General features: G+C 41.0%; 1 protein-coding gene across 1 annotated transcript in view; it reads left to right on the top strand.

Moving 5' to 3' along the window:
* The window catches only part of LOC113023928 (zeta-sarcoglycan-like), a 384596-nt gene that overhangs the window by 195873 nt on the left and 167198 nt on the right, over positions 1-21525 (top strand). Inside the window, exon 2 of the mRNA XM_026170405.2 lies at positions 5179-5388. Coding sequence (XP_026026190.1) covers positions 5179-5388 — 210 coding nt within the window. The remainder of the gene's footprint in view (positions 1-5178; positions 5389-21525) is intronic.

Genomic DNA, 21525 nt, shown 5'->3' with positions numbered 1-21525 from the left:
TCTCTTTTTATGCAAAATGTCACTGCTTGAAAGATGAACTACAATATAATGGAAAGATTTTTTTCTAGTACTATCTCCTGTCCTCTAATTCTCATTATTAGCTTTTTGTAAACTAATGTTGTTCATTTTGGGCTGCTTCTTCTGGGAGGTTGTGGGGGTGGAGATGTCACATGGATGGATCACAATCATATTTTTCTCCTGTTCATTTTTCTCATTTGTCGTCTCTTCTCCCCACTGTTCATATCCACGTGTCATCTCCTATCAGCTTTTTCTCGTATTTTGTCTTCTCTTGCTTAAAAAGATAGATAATATGATGGCGCTATCGTAGTATGTACTTAGGTTTGTCATATACACCACATCCACACCAACCTCATCATGCTGGCAGTTTTGTTCATAAGTGTGCAACCTCTAATTTCTATAGTTGAACTTATATTTTTGAATATTTGTCAATTGTAAAAGTCAAAGTGTTGTTTACGCACCTCTACAACACATACAACAGAGAAAATGAAGCAGACTAACTGAATTGAAAGAAATCACTGTTATGGAGCTGATAGTGAGCTATAATGGTATCACTTGCAATATAGCTATAGTGCCTCTTGTTTTTACAGCTGTCATGGCATTATGATATTAATAAAGTTAGGTCACACAGTGCAAGTTCTCTAGGCTGTGGTACACTATAGGATTGATTGATGGCTCTCTTGTCAGTTCAATCTACAAAATGCATTAGAAGAGAAGAAGGGACGAGTGTAGGGCAGAAGATGTGAGGGGGAGAAAGGGGAGAACAAAATTGATTGATTAGCAACAACGAAAATAGAAGAAAAAATGCAGTGAGGAAGAAAAGAAGGAAAATTTAAAATAATCTGCTAAAAAGGAAAATAAAAAATAGTTTAGCACAAGCTTATTTTATGTTATTTTGCTCAATTTATGTTACTTGATAAGAAAGGAAATGTGCGTTAGCAAGGATAACTGAAAGAGATAAGTGAAGGAGAGGTGAACAGGAGAATAATAAAAAAAAGAAAAGATTAAGCAACAATTTGTTTTTCTTTTGGCTTTTCTGTAGCAAAGGGCCTAGTGGGCGGACAGACAATATTTTGTCAGACTGCCGAGTTAGACTGATAACCTTGGATATCTCTGAGTGAAATGAGACATAAATACACTTGCAAGACAATGAGTGTGTCAGTGAAAGAGTGTAATGTGGGGTGTTCACAGGAAAATACACAGTGACAAATGGCACAGTCACAAAACTGACCACACGCAATTAAGCAGTGACATTATGCATCTGACTGCCACCTGTGGAATTTAAGAAAAAACAAAAACACATCTGATGTTCATTTTACCAAGTGACAGTGTGGCCCCAGTGAAACATGCAAAGATGATATATACACATCGACGAACAAGAATATCTATTGATTCCCATTCTTGATGCATGCATGGAGAAAAACGATAAGCACTCTTGGTCAGTACAGACTTCATTAAAGTTCAGTACACACATATCAGCACAGAGCTACACACGGTGTGCTATCGATTAAGTGTGGACTCTGAATTCAGAGATAAAATCATCAGCAGCCCATTTCTCTGTCCTATTCTACAGCGATGCTGTGCTATTGATTCATATGCATTGTGTCTGCACACACTGAACAGATGCACCCAAAAAGAGAAATAGCTGAAACTGCTGTGTCTGTTGCAGGAGATTTCTTTTCACTGTGAAAAGGCAAAAAATATTGTAATCCATTAGCCCATTTGACAGATATTAAGACCTCATTGCACTTGGCATTAATATGTGTTGCATACCCAAATTACGCTTGGATATAAATCAGTTGGGTTACATTTTGATAGAAGGTTGAATGCTTGTTTTTTTATGCACATCTAAAGTAGCCTCAGCTTTTCTTTTGCCAAAAAAAAGCAGATTGCAATATCTATCACATCCTTTCATCACCTCATTTAAATCTGGTATTCAAAAGTGTTTTTTTCTTCCTCCATTTAAACAAATATTGGCCTTAAAACTGACATGATTGCTACAGATGCTAATGGTAATGTTGATCTGCTCTTGACTCAGTCTTGGGCACAATTCTGCCTCATATTGATGTACTTCTGTTTTCTCTTGTCACAGTTTATTCATCCAGTATTTTTGTTAATTTAGTTGGAAAAGGGTTCCTGCCATGTAAAGGAAAGCACAGTAATACTGCCGTGTGATGACGCTATTAGATTATAGTTAATTAGAGTAAGATTTTGGATTAGATTAGTTAATATTGGTTTGGTTAAAAAGTTCTACTGATATCCTAAAATTCTGGCCAAGGGCTGAGGACTTTGGAAACACAATAGCTGTGTATGAGTTCAGGGGCTGCATCCTTCCGCATCCCGGCCCATGTAGACTGCGAAGGCCGGGTCCTCCGAAGACCGAGAAGGCTGGAAGTGCAAAGCTGTGAAATGGGATGGTCTAGCCTTCAGATTTGCGTCACAAGCAGTCTCGGTGGAATTTAATAAACTCAGCCGTCTGCTCCTTGCTATGTAAAGTATAACTGGACACTGGAGTAAATTCCCTACCATCCCACACTTCTGTTCAATCTGTTTTCTTTTTGACGTCTGTACAACTGTGTGAAAACTATAACTTTAATCTCAGCCACACCGATTTACTCAGGAACAAATAAAACACTGAAAAAAGCCAAACAATAACATTTTTAAGTTATCTAAGTGACTTATATATCATGTTTCATCTGATTAGCAAAAGACAGTCTGAAAACGATGTGCTGGGAGTCCGGTGTCCTCGCCAGCTCTCCGAAAACGTCGGAGCACTTTTCCAAATATGTGATGTCTTGATAATGTCTATTGTGTGTAAATGGTTTGGTCAAACCACTATAAAGGTTACCCTCCTGTGTCTTTGTGTTTAGGTCAGTTTGTAAGTTAGGTCGTGTCTACTTTGTGTGATTAGGTTTCTGGAAGTTACTTTTGAGTAGCGTTATATTTAGTTGACCTCTTTTATGGGCCCGATTATTATATTTAGAATTTTATCTTTTTAAACTTTTTGGGGTTAAAAAAAAACATTCTGAAGATATTTTTCCTGTGTCCTCTTTGTATTTGTTGCTTGGTACACTGGATACACTGGATTTAACTGAATCCAATAAAAAATACTATGTAATGAATAATTTAAATTAAAATTTATCTTATGCCTCATCTTATACTTAGTAATCTTCATCAGTTTGAGGGGCAAGACCATCTAAGAACTGGAGTTTAATCCTTAATGGAAAGAGGAAGAAAACAGTGCTGTTTCCCAAGACATCAAAGTAAATCTTCAGCCACAACATGTTGTTATTCTGACTCATAAATATTAAAGAGTCATTTTTTACATTATTACATTATTTTCAGTGCTAAAACTCATGGGTCAGACAGCCCTAGCCTTAAGGAGACAGAGGAGCTGAGGCCCCACTATCAATCCTCCTCAAGGTTAAGCTGTTAGCTTTAAAAGCTTGTTAATGTTTTTTTTAGACTTCCATGGTGTTTATACACTGTCATGGCATGAATAACTCAAGCAGACCTTGGGGTTTGCCTCTTACGTATAAGAAACAGGACCCCTGTGGAGACACCAATCACAAGCTGATAGTTGTTTTAGACGCTCCTCTCCCCAAAATGAAACAATAAAACTTAGACAAGCAAAGCCTGCATTTCTTTTTTTCTTTTTTTTCTGCAGGCTAAGGCAAAAGTCAGCATTTTTTGTTTATCATCAAGGCTTGTTGGGTATCATCATGTGAGACTATATAGAGAAAAGGCATTGCAGGGGGGAAGAAAAATCAACAGTCACTGAGGTGTTAAGGTCATGCAGTCTCAGCAAATAAAGACTTAATGTGTGTTTGTGTGTGTATGTGTGTGTTTGTGTCGTGTGTACGTAAAGAGAGAGACTGATAAAGAGGAAGAGAGAGATGTGCAAAAGTGAGATAGGAGGTGAATTAGGGAGAAAGCATGAAGGAACCAAGAGGGAATCTGAGGTATAGCGAGTGGGGTAAAAGAGTGAAAGAGAGTTAGGGAGTCAGATGGACAGAGATAATAGTGCCTTGCAGCCAGTGTCCATATCTCTTGCCACCAATGACTCCAATTGCTGCACTACAACTAATGGACTCTGTCCTCCTCTACCATCTTATCTGCCCTCTCTCTCTTTCTCCAGCCTCCCTTCCTATCTCTCAGTACTCAATGCTGTGCTATCTTTCCACTTTACAGCTCCACCTCTATCTCATTTTTATCATGCTTTGGTCTTACTCTTTCTCTCTCCTGTTATCTCACTCTCAAAACTCTAAAATGCTTCCATTCTTCCTCTTTTTTGCTATCTTATGTTTTTTGTATTTTCTGTTCTTCCTTCCTCCAAAACGCTGAAAGTTTAGCCTCTCCTCTTCCTGTTGTTGCTTATGCTGCATACAGAGACATTTCTGAACAATTTGATGCCCTACACAACTTTTTAATGTAACACTTCCTAATAACGACTAAGACTTTCTTTTAGTCATTTCCAAGTTATCATTGAGTTTTATTATGATAAGGTCTAATGCTGGAGTTTTTTGTTGTTTTTTTTGATGTATCCACATCTCAGGGTAACTTATTTCTAGTTTTCTTTTTAATGAGCTGCAGTATGAGATTGGCCCGGATCTAGCGCCTGTGGATCAGCTCCAAAAACTCTTATTTTGGATGCAAAATGTAGAGACCATTTATCTTATGCGTTGGCTAGATCTGACTGTATTTTAGTACACACCTGCAAATAAAAGACAAATCACAGTTATATGGTGTAATAGCTAATACCGATTGTACATTAACAGTGTTCCTCCAACTGGAGGCATCTGGTACAGGCTTACCTATGCCTTAAAATGGCCACAACACTGACTGAAAGGGAGAAATAAGATTCCATTAATTGCTTGTTTTTGAATTTGTTTCTTCACAGTCATAACATTTCTCCACATTTGTTTATCATCCTTGTATAACTAAATGAATACAAACATTCACAATAATAGACAACATATGTTCAGTATTTTACTAGGGCATCTACAGCTGACAAACAGGGATAATAAACCCTCTGCATTTCCATTTCTTAAAAAAAATGTCAGTATATAGATATTCTTCAAATAAAATTGAAGAATGAGAGAAATTTCTCAAAAAAAATGTTACATCTTACATGTAACATTATATTTGTGTCTCCCTCAGATGACCCAGGAGCAGTATATCCTTGCAGCACAGCCCAACCCCCTCCACCAGAGAGGGGCTTCAGTTTGTGGTGCGCAGGTTTATCCAGCAGTGGGAATCTATGGCTGGAGAAAGAGATGCTTGTACTTTTTCATCCTCCTCCTCCTCGTCACCATGATTGTCAACCTGGCACTGACCATCTGGATTCTCAAAGTCATGAACTTCACTCCGGTAAGAAGCGCGTGTGTGTGTTTATATCATTAAAGTGCCAGGATGTTATATGGGCTTGTGTTTATGTGGGGGTTTATGTGAAAAATCTGAGAGAGTGCATTTAAAAGGGCTTCTGTAATGTAATGGAACATGGGAGTGATGATAATTTATGTGTGTGTGTGTGTGTGTGTGTGTGTGTGTGTGTGTGTGTGTGTGTGTGTGTGTGTGTGTGTGTGTGTGTGTGTGTTTGGGGGGAGGGTTCTTTCTTCAAATTAAATCTTAATCAGTTGTCTTCACTCTATATGAAGTTTGTTTAGTCAAACATATATTATTACGGTTACTGATTCCACTTCATTGTCGTTCACATGAACACATTGTTCATATCTTTGTCCACATCTCTTGGACCTAAGCAAATACCTGCATAGTGGCTGACATTGAAACTATAAACTCTAGATTCATGTTCACTGTGGGAGGACACAATAAAGTAATCCAGGAGAATCAACAAAGACATTGAAGGCTCATCCCCAAACCTGTTTTTCTTCATTGTGTATTCAGTATAGGTGGTATTAGACTTTGCTCCTCTGTTCCATCATCACTGTAATTTTAACTGTGTCCTTATTTTTTGTGTGTTTTATTAATCCTGTTAATATATACACACCAAGGCTCATGTCCTGCTTTGTAAACACTTTCTAAGGCTTACATCATACACACATGCAATATCCATTATTGCCCCGGGGCCTAAGAACCTACACTGTGATAGTAGAATGTGAATGAGGCAGAATTTGACCCCTGTAAACCTCTAGTAAAGTCTTTCCACATAATGCCTTATGTTTCAGTAAGCAACTTCAGAATATTAAGATGGGAGAAAAAGGGTCCGAGAGGTGGATGGGTAAATGCCTCAGGGAAGACACAGCAAGCAAGAAGTATAAAAGAGATGAAGATATGGCATAGGCCATGCCGTTTGTGTGAAAATAACAGAGGCAGATACAAATATTTTTCACAGACAATCCTCAAAGAATTCTATATATCAAAATAAATACATTTATAGTCTTGTAAAAAAGTAGTTCGTTCAAACTGCCTGTTAGAGGTGTGACTGGTGTTATGTGATAGGTGGGTGCTAAGGAAGCTATTCAGTAAACTCGACTCAGGTGGTTAATTGTACTAAAAGCCATCTATGTTATGTATTGTTTATATGTGGCACCAATTATCAGCTATGTCTATGAATGATGCATATGATACACATGATGTTGTTTTTGCTGCTGCAGAAAGACAATAATTAATTTTTCTATTTTAAATGGACGATTCTTCAGGGCCTGCAGCATGGCTATTTCAGTGTCTCATGGAGGGAGGTGGGTGGTGGATGAGCTGACATATAGTCTGACATTCAGTCACTGGTGCAAAAACTTGTTACCAAAGTATACACTAACACATTCCAGCCTGAAAGTAGTTCAGGTCAGATTTTAGCAAAAAGCAATAAGCGAAATGCTAAGTCAAGAAGACACAGACGTAATATTGGAAAGGAGTTACTTATATCTGTGATAGATAAATAAATCAGACATGGGTTTATCTAGCATCCAGACTAAAACATAGTGACTGTATACCACATTAGGATCTGTTTAAATAAATAACAGGAGATGGAGCAACACACCTTATACACAGTATTATATTATTTTATCTTTTTAAAACTGTCACAGTAAACATGAATCTCATGTCAGAAAGAAGACATATTAACGTGTTACTTGTTAACCCACTGCTGGCTGCTGCACGTTTCTTTCACAGAAAAGTAAGTTTAGTGAGTTTGTGATTGACCTATGGAGAAAGAGAAAGCAAGCAATGGTGGGAATTTACTCAGAAAAAAAAGGGTGGTAGCAACTGGAGCAGAGGAAAGTTACAATTAGCAATTTAGACTATGAAGTGCCAGTGTAATAGCTGCATGATTTCCCTGCCAGCTTTAAGCCTGTTTCTTCAGTTGGTTTAGAGATAGAGATCAACAGATGAGTTGGAGCAGAGCAAAGTTATAGTTTAGACTGTGAAGTATTAGTATTGACTGCAGTTTTGAAGCAGAAGACCTCGGGCGCTTACTAATTTCCTCCAAAAAAAAAAAAAAACATTATAGTGCATAAAAGAGTGAACAGTGTAGAATTTCGCCTTCTAAAAATTCCAGGAGAGGATTGTTGCTCACTGGAGAAATCTGAATATTTTTTTGGAATTTCTTATGATTTACTAATTTCCCTTCTAACAGCCAGCTCTGAGTCTTCAGCTGGTTCAGAGATATGGATCGACTTATCTGAGAGGAGTAGTTTGTTAGTTTATGAAATCAATGAATAATTGAAAAAATAAGCAGCAACATGGTCACGCAGCACCCTTTTTCTTGATGACTATAACTTGTTTACAGAAAAATGCAACCATCAAGTATATTGCTTAAAATGCGCAGTGCATGATTTAGACCTCAAATCATGGTGCGAATAGCTAAATAGAAAAAGACTGAATTTATAAGTGATGCAATTCTCCATCATAGTTCTTTGCTTATTTGAAGATGTGTATTTATATTTACTGGAGCACAGCTGTGTGACAAATTAAGTCTGCCAGCAGAGAAATTTGGCAATATGAGTTTTTAGTAATTTAGCTGCAATCTGGCACAAAGTGTACTTTAAAAAGTGTTCATGCTGTGCTTACCAGGGAGCCTCCATTGTATTCCAAAAAAAAGCTGCATGTAGTGCAGTTACTGTATTAGTGAGCAATTCAAATACAATGGCTTTAAAAATTCCATTAAAATCAAATGTTTGCGATAAATTATTGAAACTTTGCTAAAGAAGTAAAAAAACAACAACACTATTTTCATCATGTAAATAATGTGCCTGTACTGTATCATTGTAATCACAGCAAAGTAAGTTCAGAGGTAGCTAATATATACCATTCAGCCACAACTTTGAAATCACTGGTTTATTCTTACATAGGTCCCCTTTGTGACAAAGGGGCTCTGCAGGTATCTTGTGGTATCTGTCAGTGGATGTTAGCAGAAGATTCTCTGGGGTGTATTATGTTGACTGATTTTGCAAGCACAGTTATCTGCTATTATTTTATAAGGCATATGCCATAAGAATAGAAACTCTTTAACTTACAAGCTCAGAAACACCAATGCACAACTAAATTTCCCTTCATAATTCCTAAATTTCTCTTCCAAATTTGGCTAGTGGGAGTTGGCATCATGTGTGGCCCAGTGATTGTCATTTTCATCATCACAATTCAAATCACATCTAGCTGGCCACAGTATAATGATGGCCTTTCTCAAACTTGTTGTTTTGTTTGGAGCTGCCAGATGTGATTGCCATTGTGATGTTTTGGGAAGAGAAAAAAAAAAGAGATTTGCTTTTGAAGAGACAGCTTTGGCAGTAAATTGGAGAGCAGGGACTGGTGGGGATATAAGTTTATATGTGTGTGTGTGTTTGTATTTGTTCAAGAGAAAGAGAACAAGAGAGAAAGCGAAGCTGAGGGAGAAAGAATATGTGCGTGTATTTGTGTGTGTGCCAGCAATTATTCAGCAATTGTTCATGCTGACGTGTGTATATGTCTGACGTGTGTGTGACTTTTCATGCCTGTGTGTACCGATACTCACATGTGATTGTGTTTATGTTCTCCCCTGAGTCCTTTGGGCCTTCACAGCAGAGAAATTCAATTTCAGTTGTCACTCACCAATCAGCCTGCCTAATTCCTGTCTGGACTTGAGCGTGGTGTGTTTGTGTGCATGTGTGTGTCTTAGAGTGTGCACTGTGTAGAGTGAGTGTTTTCTTTTTTACCTGCTTATTCTTTTTGGCTAAGCATAATGTAATTTGTAATGTGTTGCCTTGTGTGCTTCCATAATGACCCCTTTTAATATGTGCGTAAATTATTAAAATACTTCTGCTACAACATTAAGCCATAAACCAGATGCGATTTTACAACACTGAGAATTGCATTTCAACTTTGGCCTTACAAAACCATTGTCCAGTTTTGCTAAGTGTGTATGTTAAAACAGCAGAATTCGTTTTTATAGTGTGGTTGAAACTCCTGAGTTGAAACATTTATGTGTAACTTTGTGCAGAAGCTTTATTCTTTCACCACACCGAAGCGATAAATAGTCTATGAATAACTATAAAACTGTCAGAGGTCTGCAGTGTGTTTCAGCATTCATACACACACACACACACACACACACACACACACACACACACACACAGCTTTTATGCTGATAAAAATTTTACTGGCAGTGAGTGCAGTGGGCTTTTATTGTTTTTAAGTCCTGATTGGCTGCCAATCAGTGGGGTCATAAAATAAAATCGTATTCTTGTGGTACTTCTCAGATCAGTGTCACAAAAGGTTTTAAAACAACAATTGGAAAATCTATAAAAATCGCCATCATTAATTAGCAATGTGGTTATAGCTACATAAATAGTTTGAAACAAAAAAATACGACAGGGTATAAAAGAGGCCAAAACAATTCTAGCTCATGTATCTCATAAAACTAAGGGAACAGACAGACAAAGACAGCAATGACTACAGGTCAGGGTCATCAGCTTTGATTGTCGTATTCTGGGCTGACGTGACTCCCGTTAATGGCTTAATTTTGCTGTAAACTCAGCCAATTTACTTTAACCCCCTGAAACCCACCAAGATCCCAGCCAGGCACTCCACATTTCTCCTTAAAGGCCTGTGACTGAAAGTTTCTAATACTGTCTTTTGGATAAAAGCATTTTTGTACATACTATATTTTAACATACTTGAATATCAATACTTAGCAATGAATCAGGAATTTAAAAATGGGCCTGTGTCAATAAGATATTTTGCAGTAATTTATATTTTTACCTCCTAGTCACCACAAATGCTCTGGGTGGCATTCATCTGAATTAATTACTCCTCTGCTTACCTTTATTATTACCATGCACAGTGCAGAGTGTAAATGTTTATTTACTCTTTGATGATGGTGATACTGAGTTGAGTTGTTGAGGATATTGTGAGTTTTCAGTAAGTGCTGCCGTTTTTGCCAGAGTTGACGACTGTTCATGGGTGTTACTGAAACTTTCTTTGAAGTGGATCTAACATAGTCAGACTTGGAAAATTAGTTTATAAAGTCTCATATGATGCGATATAATTAAATGTTGATGCACATTTTCCTGTTTATGAGCCCTGACTTCAGTATTTTATCTGCATTCCATCTTTTCTTTGTATGGGAATACTCACTACAAAACTAAGTTGAGATTTTGGGCCTTAACGTCACCCTTTCATGAATGTGCGCTGTACACTGTTTCAGCATGAATTCCAGAGTAAACATTTGAGCAAGCATCTTCATTGACTTGAGATTGCTTTCATTTTCAAGATATGTATACTAGCTGCCTACCAAGAAAAATGTTTAACCAATCATGCTCACATCTCCACAATGAGTTACTGAGATGCAAGACAGTTTCAGAAGATCTGATGTGCAGTAAGCATTGGGTCCTTTAAATGTTTATGCCTTCATTTTTTGTCTAAAAAATCTTTATTATTGGCAAATTATTTCAAAATGTTTACTTCAATTACTTCAACTAAAGGAAAATTAGACTTACCTCATTGAAAATGAGGTACCAGTGCTTATATGTAAATAAAGATGTGTTGTTCTATGCCAAATTAGATTAAAGGGACGAGAAAGAGTGGAAAGCATTCTCTGTCTGAAGCTTTTAGTCAGTGCTGTTTAGCAGAATGTTTGTCATTTCCTTCAGGCAAACAGAGCAATAGGCACATGATCTCAATTAGTGGATGGATTGGTCTTTGCTGTCACAGCTGCATTGCAGTTTATGTTGATCAGATGTGCGTGTGTGTGTATGTGTGTTTCATACTAGACTTGATATTGAAAGCTTAATTTCTTTACCAAAGGAAAAAAAACTAATCTGAGTGATTAGTGTGGTAAAGAGAGACGAGCGATGGAAACAAAGGGAGGTTTGAGTGAGAGAGGCAAGCAGAGGAGATGGTGAGTGATGTATCGAAGAAGACGGGAAAAGGAAGGAGAGGGAGTGAAAGGAGGAAGTATGTGTTCGTGTCGTTTAAATATCGTCCCATCATCCATTCTCAGCCTCTCTCTCCTATTGGCAGACTCTGGGGTCCTTTGGGACTTGGAGAGGTGTGTATTTCACCATCTCATGAAATGGAAGGGAGCGGATGATGGGCTGACAAAGACAAGTGTGTGAAGCTTGATGTGTGGCTGTTAAAGTGTGGCATATATATATATATATATATATATATATATATATATTGTTATGACCCAGTGATGTGTTTGGTGGTATTTTCCCTTTTCTTTCTTTTTCCCTCTCCTAGAAGGTGGACACCTAGGCGTGGCTGCTAAGTATCCGGGTGGAGTCTTTACCTATCCTCGGATTGGATAATTGATGGACCACCTCCAGTACTTAACGTCCGGATGACAGACACCTGGCAGTGTTTTTTTTGGGAACCCCGTTGACTCGATCACGGAGTTGTGTGTGTGATTATTGTAGTGCAGGCTGGAGTATTCACGTGTACCTCTAGCCTTGCCATGTAAATAATTGTAAATAAGTTAACCAGTGGCGGTCACTTTTTTGTTCCTTTATTGCATAACTTTCACTGTCGCAGCCTAGTAGGCGTGAGAAGCCGTTTTCTTTTGTTGAACAAGTTTTCTCCTGTTTTTCGTTAGATAGATAGGTAAGTGACTTGTCTTTTGTTTTGGCTTCTTTTTATTTTGGTGTAGGGAAGACTAGGGATTGTTTTATAGGGAGTTTTGTTTATTGTTTTGGCATTGCTCACTGCTGATGTAAATAAATGGCTGCTTAAATACTTAAAAAAGGTGTCGTTGTTGGGGTTTGTGCGTGGGTGGGAAGTGAGTGGGGCAAACTATTTGTTACGTTTATTTACTTGCCGGGACCAGAACGTAACATATTGGGGGCTCGTCCCTTTGGTGGTTCTTTTTGTGGCTTGTTTTCTTGGTTGGCGGTTTTTTCTTGTGTGGGGGGGTGTGTGTGTTAGGATGGAGTTTAAGTTGGAGGACTTCACTCTGAGCCCGTCTGCGGAGAAGTTGGACAGGTGTAAAAAGGCTGACCTCTTGCTTGTTGCTGAATTCTTTGATGTGACTGTGCCGTTGACTGCGAAGAAGAAAGAGCTTAGGGAGCTCCTGTGTGTCCAGTTGACGGACAGGGGGTTGTTTGGTGAGCCGGGTCCTGCAGGGGGGGTTGAGCTGGGGGCTGTTGCTGGTGTTTCTGCCCCACTGAAAAATCTCCCTGTTCCGCCTAGCCCTTCTGTGGAGGAGCTGCAGTTAACGCTGCGCATTAAGGAGGTGGAGCTAAAGAAACAGCAGTTGGAGGTGGACGCTATGCACTTGAGGATCAGGGCTCTGGAGGTAGAGAGGGGAGCCTCTGTGTCTGCCAGCCCTCCTGTACCTCGGTTAGCCCCGCAGTCACCATCCCCGCAGGTACCCTCCCCGGAGTCATCATCCCCGCAGGTACCCTCCCCGGGGTCATCATCCCCGCAGTCGCCATCTCCGCAGCCACCGGCCCCGATGCCAGGTGGTGGCTTTGATGTGAGTAAACACATCAAAATGGTGCCGGCGTTTCGGGAAACTGAGGTGGACTCGTATTTCACAGTGTTTGAACGTATCGCAGGTGCGCTGCACTGGCCAAAGGATGTGTGGTCTCTTTTACTCCAATGTAGATTGGTGGGGAAAGCTCAAGAGGTATGCACCGCTCTTTCTCTGGAGGACAGTTTTGACTATGATACGGTGAAGGCTGCTGTCCTACACGCTTACGAGCTTGTGCCAGAGGCTTACAGGCAGAGATTTAGGGATGGGAAAAAATCCGCCAACCAGACCTATGTGGAGTTTGCCAGAGAAAAGAAAACTCTGTTTGATAAGTGGTGTCATGCTACAGAAGTAAAAACCTTGGAAGACCTGCGTGAGTTGGTGACGTTAGAAGAGTTTAAAAATCAACTACCAGACACTGTGGTAACCTACTTAAACGAACAGAAGGTTACGACTCTCGCCGCTGCTGCTATACGGGCTGATGAGTTTGTGTTGACACATAAAGTGATGTTTTCGGCTCCTGCTCACAGTTTTTCGTCTTCCGGTGGCCCGCCCCGATGGTCTCCAAGGGGCACCCGCCGTGCCATCCCCTCATCCGTTGAGAACCGCGTGTGTTTTTTTTGCCATGAGCAGGGACACCTTATTGCGGTTTGCCCTGCTCTGAAAAGAAAAGAAATGACCAGGAAGGGTGCATCTGCTTCCCCAATAAACCTTCTACAGATAAACCCTCCTCCTTTGGGGGAGGTGATGGTACCCGAAAATGATAAGGTAGATGAGGAGTTTAAGCCATTTGTGTCACACGGTTTTGTTTCCTTGATAGGGGAAGATCGGCGGGCTCCTGTCAGTATTTTGCGAGACACTGGTGCGAAACAGTCGCTCATTCGTGAGGGGGTTTTACCGTTTTCAGCTCAATCCTATTGTGGGGCTGATGTGTTAGCCTGGGGAGTTAGGATGTGTGTAATACGGGTTCCTTTACATTTGGTGCAGCTTTCGTCTCAGTTTTTGTCTGGTGAGGTTAAGCTTGGGGTGCGACCCCAGTTACCGGTGGCAGGTATTGACATCATTTTGGGAAACGATCTAGCTGGCTGCACAGTTTTTCCGTCGCCAGAAGTAGTTGATATACCACTTACAGATAATAGTGGTTTCGCTTGTGCTACATCAAATGCTGTTCCTTTGTTCCCCGTGTGTGCTGTGACACGTGCGCAGGCACGCAAACAGGGTGACGTGGTGGGTCTTAGCGACTTTTTCTTAAGCGCTTCAGACACACTGAGTTTGCAACCCGCCTGTGAAGGTACCCCTGTCTCTGTATCACTTCAGCCGGATGAGGAGACTATGACTCTGTCAGTAGATAAAGACAAGCTTATAGAAATTCAAAAAAATGATGAGAGCTTGTCATCTTGTTGGGCGTATGTGACCGAGCCTAAGAGTGGGAGATCTGCGTCCTACCTTATTGAGGATGGGGTGCTGATGCGCTACTGGACTCCCAGTTCTGGCTGCACCCATGAGGGAGTGCAGCAGATTGTTGTTCCGCAGTCGCTTCGTCCCCAGGTCCTAAGCTTGGCACATGACCACATTATGTCCGGTCATTTGGGAATCACAAAAACATATAACCGTGTCCTCCGTTATTTCTTTTGGCCTGGTCTCAAATCTGATGTGGTAAGATTCTGCCGCTCGTGTCACACGTGTCAGCTTGCCGGTAAACCAAATCAGGCGATTCCCGCTGCTCCGCTACAACCCATCCCGGTTGTTGGGGAACCTTTTGAACATGTCATTGTTGACTGTGTGGGTCCTCTTCCTAAAACACAGTCCGGAAATCAATACCTACTTACCATGATGTGTATTACCACTCGTTATCCGGAGGCCATTCCACTACGCTCATTAAAAACCCGTGGGATTGTGAAAGCATTAGTTAAGTTTTTTTCCACTTTCGGGTTGCCTAAACGCATCCAAACTGATCAGGGCACAAACTTTATGTCTAAAATCTTTGCCCAGGTCATGACAGAGCTCGGAGTCACTCATCACACTTCAAGCGCATACCACCCGGAGAGTCAGGGTGCATTAGAAAGGTTCCATCAAACCCTAAAAAACATGCTCCGCAAATTTTGCACGGAGTCTGGCCGTGAGTGGGATGAGGGGGTGCCACTACTGTTGTTTGCCGTCAGGGAGACATGTCAGGAGTCTTTGGGGTTCAGTCCAGCTGATTTGGTTTTTGGCCACACGGTGCGCGGTCCGTTACGTCTCCTGAAAGAGAAATTTCTCTCAGATAGTCATCGGCCGAAAGAAAATATTCTGGACTATGTTAGTTTGTTTAAGGAGAGGCTACATAATGCCTGTGCTTTGGCTCGTGACATGCTGGCAAAGGCTCAGGTTAGAATGAAAACACATTTTGATAAGAAGTCTGTAGTACGGATGTTCCAGTCAGGTGACCGTGTGTTGGCTTTCTTGCCGGTTGTTGGTTCTTCCCTGCAAGCAAAGTTTTCCGGTCCGTATGTCATTGAGTGCAAACTAAGTGAGACGGACTATGTGGTGTTAACCCCTGATCGTAAGAGGAAAAGTCGCGTTTGTCACATCAACATGCTAAAGGAATACATTGATCGTGACCGCTCTAGTTTGGCACCTGTTGTGTCACCTATTGTGTCGGTATCCGTTTCTCCACCCTTGTATAGTCCCGGCGATGACGGGTTGGATGACAGGCACACCTCTGTTTCGGGTGCGCGTCTTGGGAACTCTGAAATCTTGGCTGACTTGGATGCCTATTTGGCGCCCCTGTCTGATCCCGCTAAGTCTGATGTCCGTGAGCTCATTACAAACTACTCTGCTCTTTTCGGTGACATCCCCACTCAAACGCATGTATTAAGTCATGATATTGATGTGGGTGACCATAAGCCCATAAAGCAGCATGCATACCGGGTAAATCCCACTAAGCGGGCCATTATGCAGCAAGAAGTCCAGTATCTTCTTGACCACGGTTTTGCTTTCCCCAGTAATAGCTCTTGGAGCTCACCATCACTTCTCGTTCCAAAATCCGATCAAACTCCCCGTTTCTGTAATGATTTCCGAAAAGTAAATGCTGTTACGAAACCCGATTCGTTTCCTCTCCCACGTATGGATGATCTGGTCGATCGTGTGGGTTCGGCAAACTTTGTAACCAAACTTGACCTCTTAAAAGGGTACTGGCAGGTCCCCTTAACTCAACGCGCATCAGAAATCAGTGCCTTTGTTACACCCGATCATTTTTTGCAATATACCGTCATGCCGTTCGGGTTGAGAAATGCCCCCGCCACATTTCAACGACTGATGAACACTGTGTTACAGGGAGTCGTAAATTGCGAAGTGTATCTGGATGATATAGTGGCCTATTCCTCCACCTGGACTGAACACCTCAAGATTCTCAGGGAAATATTTGACCGGTTGCATGATGCCTCTCTGACACTGAATCTGGCTAAGTGTGAATTTGGAAAGGCGGTTGTAACTTATCTAGGGAAACAAGTAGGACAAGGTAGAGTCCTCCCTGTTGCTGTGAAAGTGCAGGCAATAGTAGACTTTCCAGTTCCACAGACTCGCCGGGAGCTGCGGCGTTTTTTGGGCATGGTAGGTTATTACCGTGGGTTCTGCAAAAACTTCTCTGAGGTAGTAGCCCCGTTAACCAGTCTTGCCAGTCCAAAATCGCCATTTGTGTGGACAGAGAAATGTCAGTTCGCTTTCGAAGCTGCTAAAGCTCTCCTTTGTAGTGCTCCGGTGTTGGCCGCCCCTGATTTTACACATCCGTTCAAGCTTGAGGTGGACGCCAGTGTTTTGGGGGCAGGTGCAGTGCTCGTGCAGGAGGATGACAATGGCATTGACCACCCAGTCTGCTTCTTTTCTAGAAAATTTCTAAAACACCAACTGCATTACAGCACGATTGAAAAGGAAGCCTTAGCCTTGCTATTGGCCTTGCAGCACTTTGAAGTGTACCTGGGATCTAGTCCTGTTCCAACCATTGTGTTCTCTGACCATAACCCTCTCCAGTTTCTATCTCGGATGCAAAACAGTAACCAGCGCCTTATGCGTTGGTCCCTACTCCTTCAGGACTTCAACATTGAGATCCGATATAAAAAGGGCTTAGAGAACGTTATGGCTGATGCCCTCTCTAGGGCTTAAATCAAACATCTTTGTGTGGGGTTGGATGTTTGATTTTTTTTGGGTGGGGGAAACTGTTATGACCCAGTGATGTGTTTGGTGGTATTTTCCCTTTTCTTTCTTTTTCCCTCTCCTAGAAGGTGGACACCTAGGCGTGGCTGCTAAGTATCCGGGTGGAGTCTTTACCTATCCTCGGATTGGATAATTGATGGACCACCTCCAGTACTTAACGTCCGGATGACAGACACCTGGCAGTGTTTTTTTTGGGAACCCCGTTGACTCGATCACGGAGTTGTGTGTGTGATTATTGTAGTGCAGGCTGGAGTATTCACGTGTACCTCTAGCCTTGCCATGTAAATAATTGTAAATAAGTTAACCAGTGGCGGTCACTTTTTTGTTCCTTTATTGTATAACTTTCACTGTCGCAGCCTAGTAGGCGTGAGAAGCCGTTTTCTTTTGTTGAACAAGTTTTCTCCTGTTTTTCGTTAGATAGATAGGTAAGTGACTTGTCTTTTGTTTTGGCTTCTTTTTATTTTGGTGTAGGGAAGACTAGGGATTGTTTTATAGGGAGTTTTGTTTATTGTTTTGGCATTGCTCACTGCTGATGTAAATAAATGGCTGCTTAAATACTTAAAAAAGGTGTCGTTGTTGGGGTTTGTGCGTGGGTGGGAAGTGAGTGGGGCAAACTATTTGTTACGTTTATTTACTTGCCGGGACCAGAACGTAACAATATATATATATATATATATATATATATACACAAAATTCACGGTTCGGTTCGGTTCGATACTTTGGTATCACGGTTCGATATTTTTTCGATACAAAATAAAATGTTCATGCCTTTTTAATTTGTCATTTATTAAAATTATAAATATATATTTTAACTCAAAAGTACATTTTTTTAATTTAACCCTAACCCTTGTGCGTGTTTTTTATTTTGACAGCGAATGCGCACCTGCGGACCACATATGTGCACCCCTGGTTATTTAGCTCATCATATCGCAGCCACAGAAATTATTTGGGGGGGCTAGACAGCATGGGGCTAGACAGCCAACACGTTAACGAGCTAACTGCGCTAACACGCTAGCTCCCACCAATGTAATTGAGCATTGCATAGCACATCCAACATACTGTTTTACTTTAGTCCATGAGCGCTTACCTTCAGGGTCATACGTCACATGAAAACCAAAATAATTCCAAACGCCAGATCTGAATGAGGGTGGGGGAGGTTCAGTTTGCCATGTTGCAAGGAGAGCTTAACTTCTGCCTCGCTAGCTTGCCCTGCACTCTTCCTTCTGACTATGCTGTCTGTGTGGAGCGCTCAGTGGATCTGCGCTCGACAGTGCAGCCTAGGCGGAGTAGTCGAACGCAGATTCACTGAGCGCTCCACACAGACAGCATCGTCAGAAGGAAAGTTGATAAAATAAATTACAAATGTATATATATATATATATATATATATATATATATATATATATATATATATATATATATATATATATATATATATATATATATATGAGAGAATGACCGAGCTAAGATCCTGTGGGACTTCCAGATACAGACGGACAAAATGGTGGTGGGTAACCAACCGGACATAGTGGTGGTAGACAAACAGAAGAAGACGGCCGTAGTGATCGATGTAGCGGTTCCGAATGACAGCAATATCAGGAAGAAGGAACACGAGAAGCTGGAGAAATCCCAAGGGCTCAGAGAAGAGCTCGAGAGAATGTGGAGGGTTAGGGTTAGGGCGCTAACCCTCATGGCGCTGAGAATATAGCCCAGAAGAAGCGGATAGTATAGCTTTTATTTTGGAAAGAGCCATTTCTCTGTAATAAACTCTCTTTTCCAAAGATGAGTGATTCCTCAATCAGATACAGGGCTTGCAATATCGCTAGCCCGACGTCCCGGAGCTAGCGATTTTTTTCAGACGGGCTACCAAAATTCTTTCTCTTCCCTGCCCGTCGGGCTATTGTAGGAAAAATATATGTCAATGCTTTTGCATTCTTTCAGAAATGTAGCTGGGTAATTATGTCATTGGCATCGGTGAGCCACTGTCAATATGTGACATATTGAAGTCGCGTTTGAATTTGCGCTTGTTTTTTTGCTTTCACTTTGCAATCGTGCGAACTGTGTATAGAGAGCGACAGCACTGATCTGTGAGTGATGATAATTTGTGCACCAATTCCTCTGACATCGTCTTATTAATCGTTAGCTTACTATGGAAACATGACAAGTGAAATCTCCCGCAGCAAGCTTAAACATGTGAGAGGTTGATCGCGCAGAGAATCGCTGAGCTTATGTGAGTGCGTGTGTAAAAGCATTTCAGTTCTGCTGAGCCAAATAAGACAGGTCAGGGTGAAGAAGTGACAGCCAAAGAAAAGCTTACCACAAAACGGAGAAGTTATGACAAATCAGACTATAAGGCAAAAAGAAAGTGCAGCTTTATGGTTTCATGGACAAAATAATTTCTGTGGCTGCAATATGACGAGCTAAATAACCAGGGCTGCACATAAGTGGTCCGCAGGTGTGCATTCGCTGTCAAAATAAAAAACACGCACAAGGGTTAGGGTTAAATTTAAAAACTGTACTTTTGAGTTAAAATATATATTTATAATTTTAATAAATGACAAATTAAAAATGCTTGAACATTTTTTGTATCGAAAAAATATCGAACCGTGACACCAAAGTATCGAACCGAACCGAACCGTGAATTTTGTGTATCGTTGCACCCCTAATATATATATATAGCATATATATATATATATATATATATATATATAGCATATATAGCATATATATATATATAGCATATATAGCATATATAGCATATATATATATATATAGCATATATGTATATATCGTGGCTCAAGAGTTGGGTGTTTGTCTTGTAATCGGAAGGTTGCCGGTTCGAGCCCTGGCTCGGACAGTCTCGGTTGTTGTGTCCTTGGGCAAGACACTTCACCTACACTTCACTGGTGTTGGCCAGAGGGGCCGATGGCGCGATATGGCAGCCTCGCCTCTGTCAGTCTGCCCCAGGGCAGCTGTGGCTACAACTGTAGCTTGCCTCCACCAGTGTATGAATGTGAGAGTGAATGAATAGTGGAAGTGCTTTGAGGCGTCCCAAAAAGTGCTTTATAAATGCAATCCATTATTATATGTATGAAATTCAGGGTCATCATCTTCCACACCTCTGAACAATTTTCTGTGTGGATGCTATTTTTATATCTTTTTTTTTTTATAAGTTCTTTTAATGAAAGTCTTCTCATGCCCCATAAGCAGGGCCGGCCCGTGGCATAGGCCATATAGGCAAATGCTAAGGGCGCCGTCCATCAGGGGGCGCCACGCCAGTGCCACAAATGTTGAAAAAAAAAAAAAAGTTGGTACTATTATTTCTAAATACAAAAAATAATCCCACGTTAATTAAAATGCAAAGTAAAGCTCATTTAATAGAAATATTATTTGTTACAACATTACACTACACTGCTGATGTAGGGGGGCGCCACCTAAAATCTTGCCTAGGGCGCCAGATTGGTTAGGGCCGTTTCTGCCCATAAGACTTGTGTCTGGGTACTGGACCACCTCCATTTTGACAAAATCATGGTCCCTCAACTTGAGTTACTTTTTTTGGGACAGAGGATGAATTCACTAGGAGACATATGATGGGTGAAGAATGTTTTTATGACCAAAAACCTCCTGTATTTTTAATGTTCTCTCAGGTAGCTCAAGATGGTATGCTGGCATGCACCACAGTTAATATCGTTTACACTGAATGTTTTCCCTAAGTCTAGTCTCACCCTTGGAGACCACTTCATGATGCACAACCCAGCAAATGGTGAAGAATATAATGAGCACTCTCCTGGTCTCACTCCTCACCTGAGGCACTGCCTTTAGCTTTGGAAACTGTGGACTCTATAAGAGAAAACTGCTTAAAACTATTTGAATGTAACTTCCACACAAAAAGTCGACTTAGTAGGAACCAGAAGTTGCTTCTTTTCTGCAATCACAGTACACAGAGAGATCTAAAAATAGCAGCTAGGTATGCACCTGTCTGGACATGCCCAAACAGTTGCCCGTGAATGGTAAAGGCTTTAGGTTGTTAGGACCCTCCTGTGTGCGGGAGGTTAGAGTGAACTCCCATGACCCCAGACCAGCTGTACTCAGCTCCTGGTTTAGACCAGCCACTGTCACCGTGGCTCTTCACACCTGCACTGTGCAGTTTATTGCTCACACACATACAGACACACATGCATGCACACATTTTTCTCACTTTGTCAGTAACAGTGCTGACCTCAGGTAATGGAAGAGTCTAGCATGAAATACCTTGTCTTCTGGTGTCACAAACACCCACACACACAAACAAAAACTAGAGTTAATGTGACATATCCATCAGACTGCTGACATATCTGATGTTAATCTCTCGAATGGCCAGTAAACACCCAAACTCACATACTGTGCACATTCTTACATGAAAGAAATATAAGTAA

The sequence above is a fragment of the Astatotilapia calliptera genome, chromosome 6 (genome assembly GCF_964374335.1).
Source record: "Astatotilapia calliptera chromosome 6, fAstCal68.1, whole genome shotgun sequence".
Taxonomy (NCBI): domain Eukaryota; kingdom Metazoa; phylum Chordata; class Actinopteri; order Cichliformes; family Cichlidae; genus Astatotilapia; species Astatotilapia calliptera.
The sequence above is the reverse complement of the archived record's forward strand: the minus strand, read 5'-3'. Positions and strand labels throughout refer to the sequence as shown.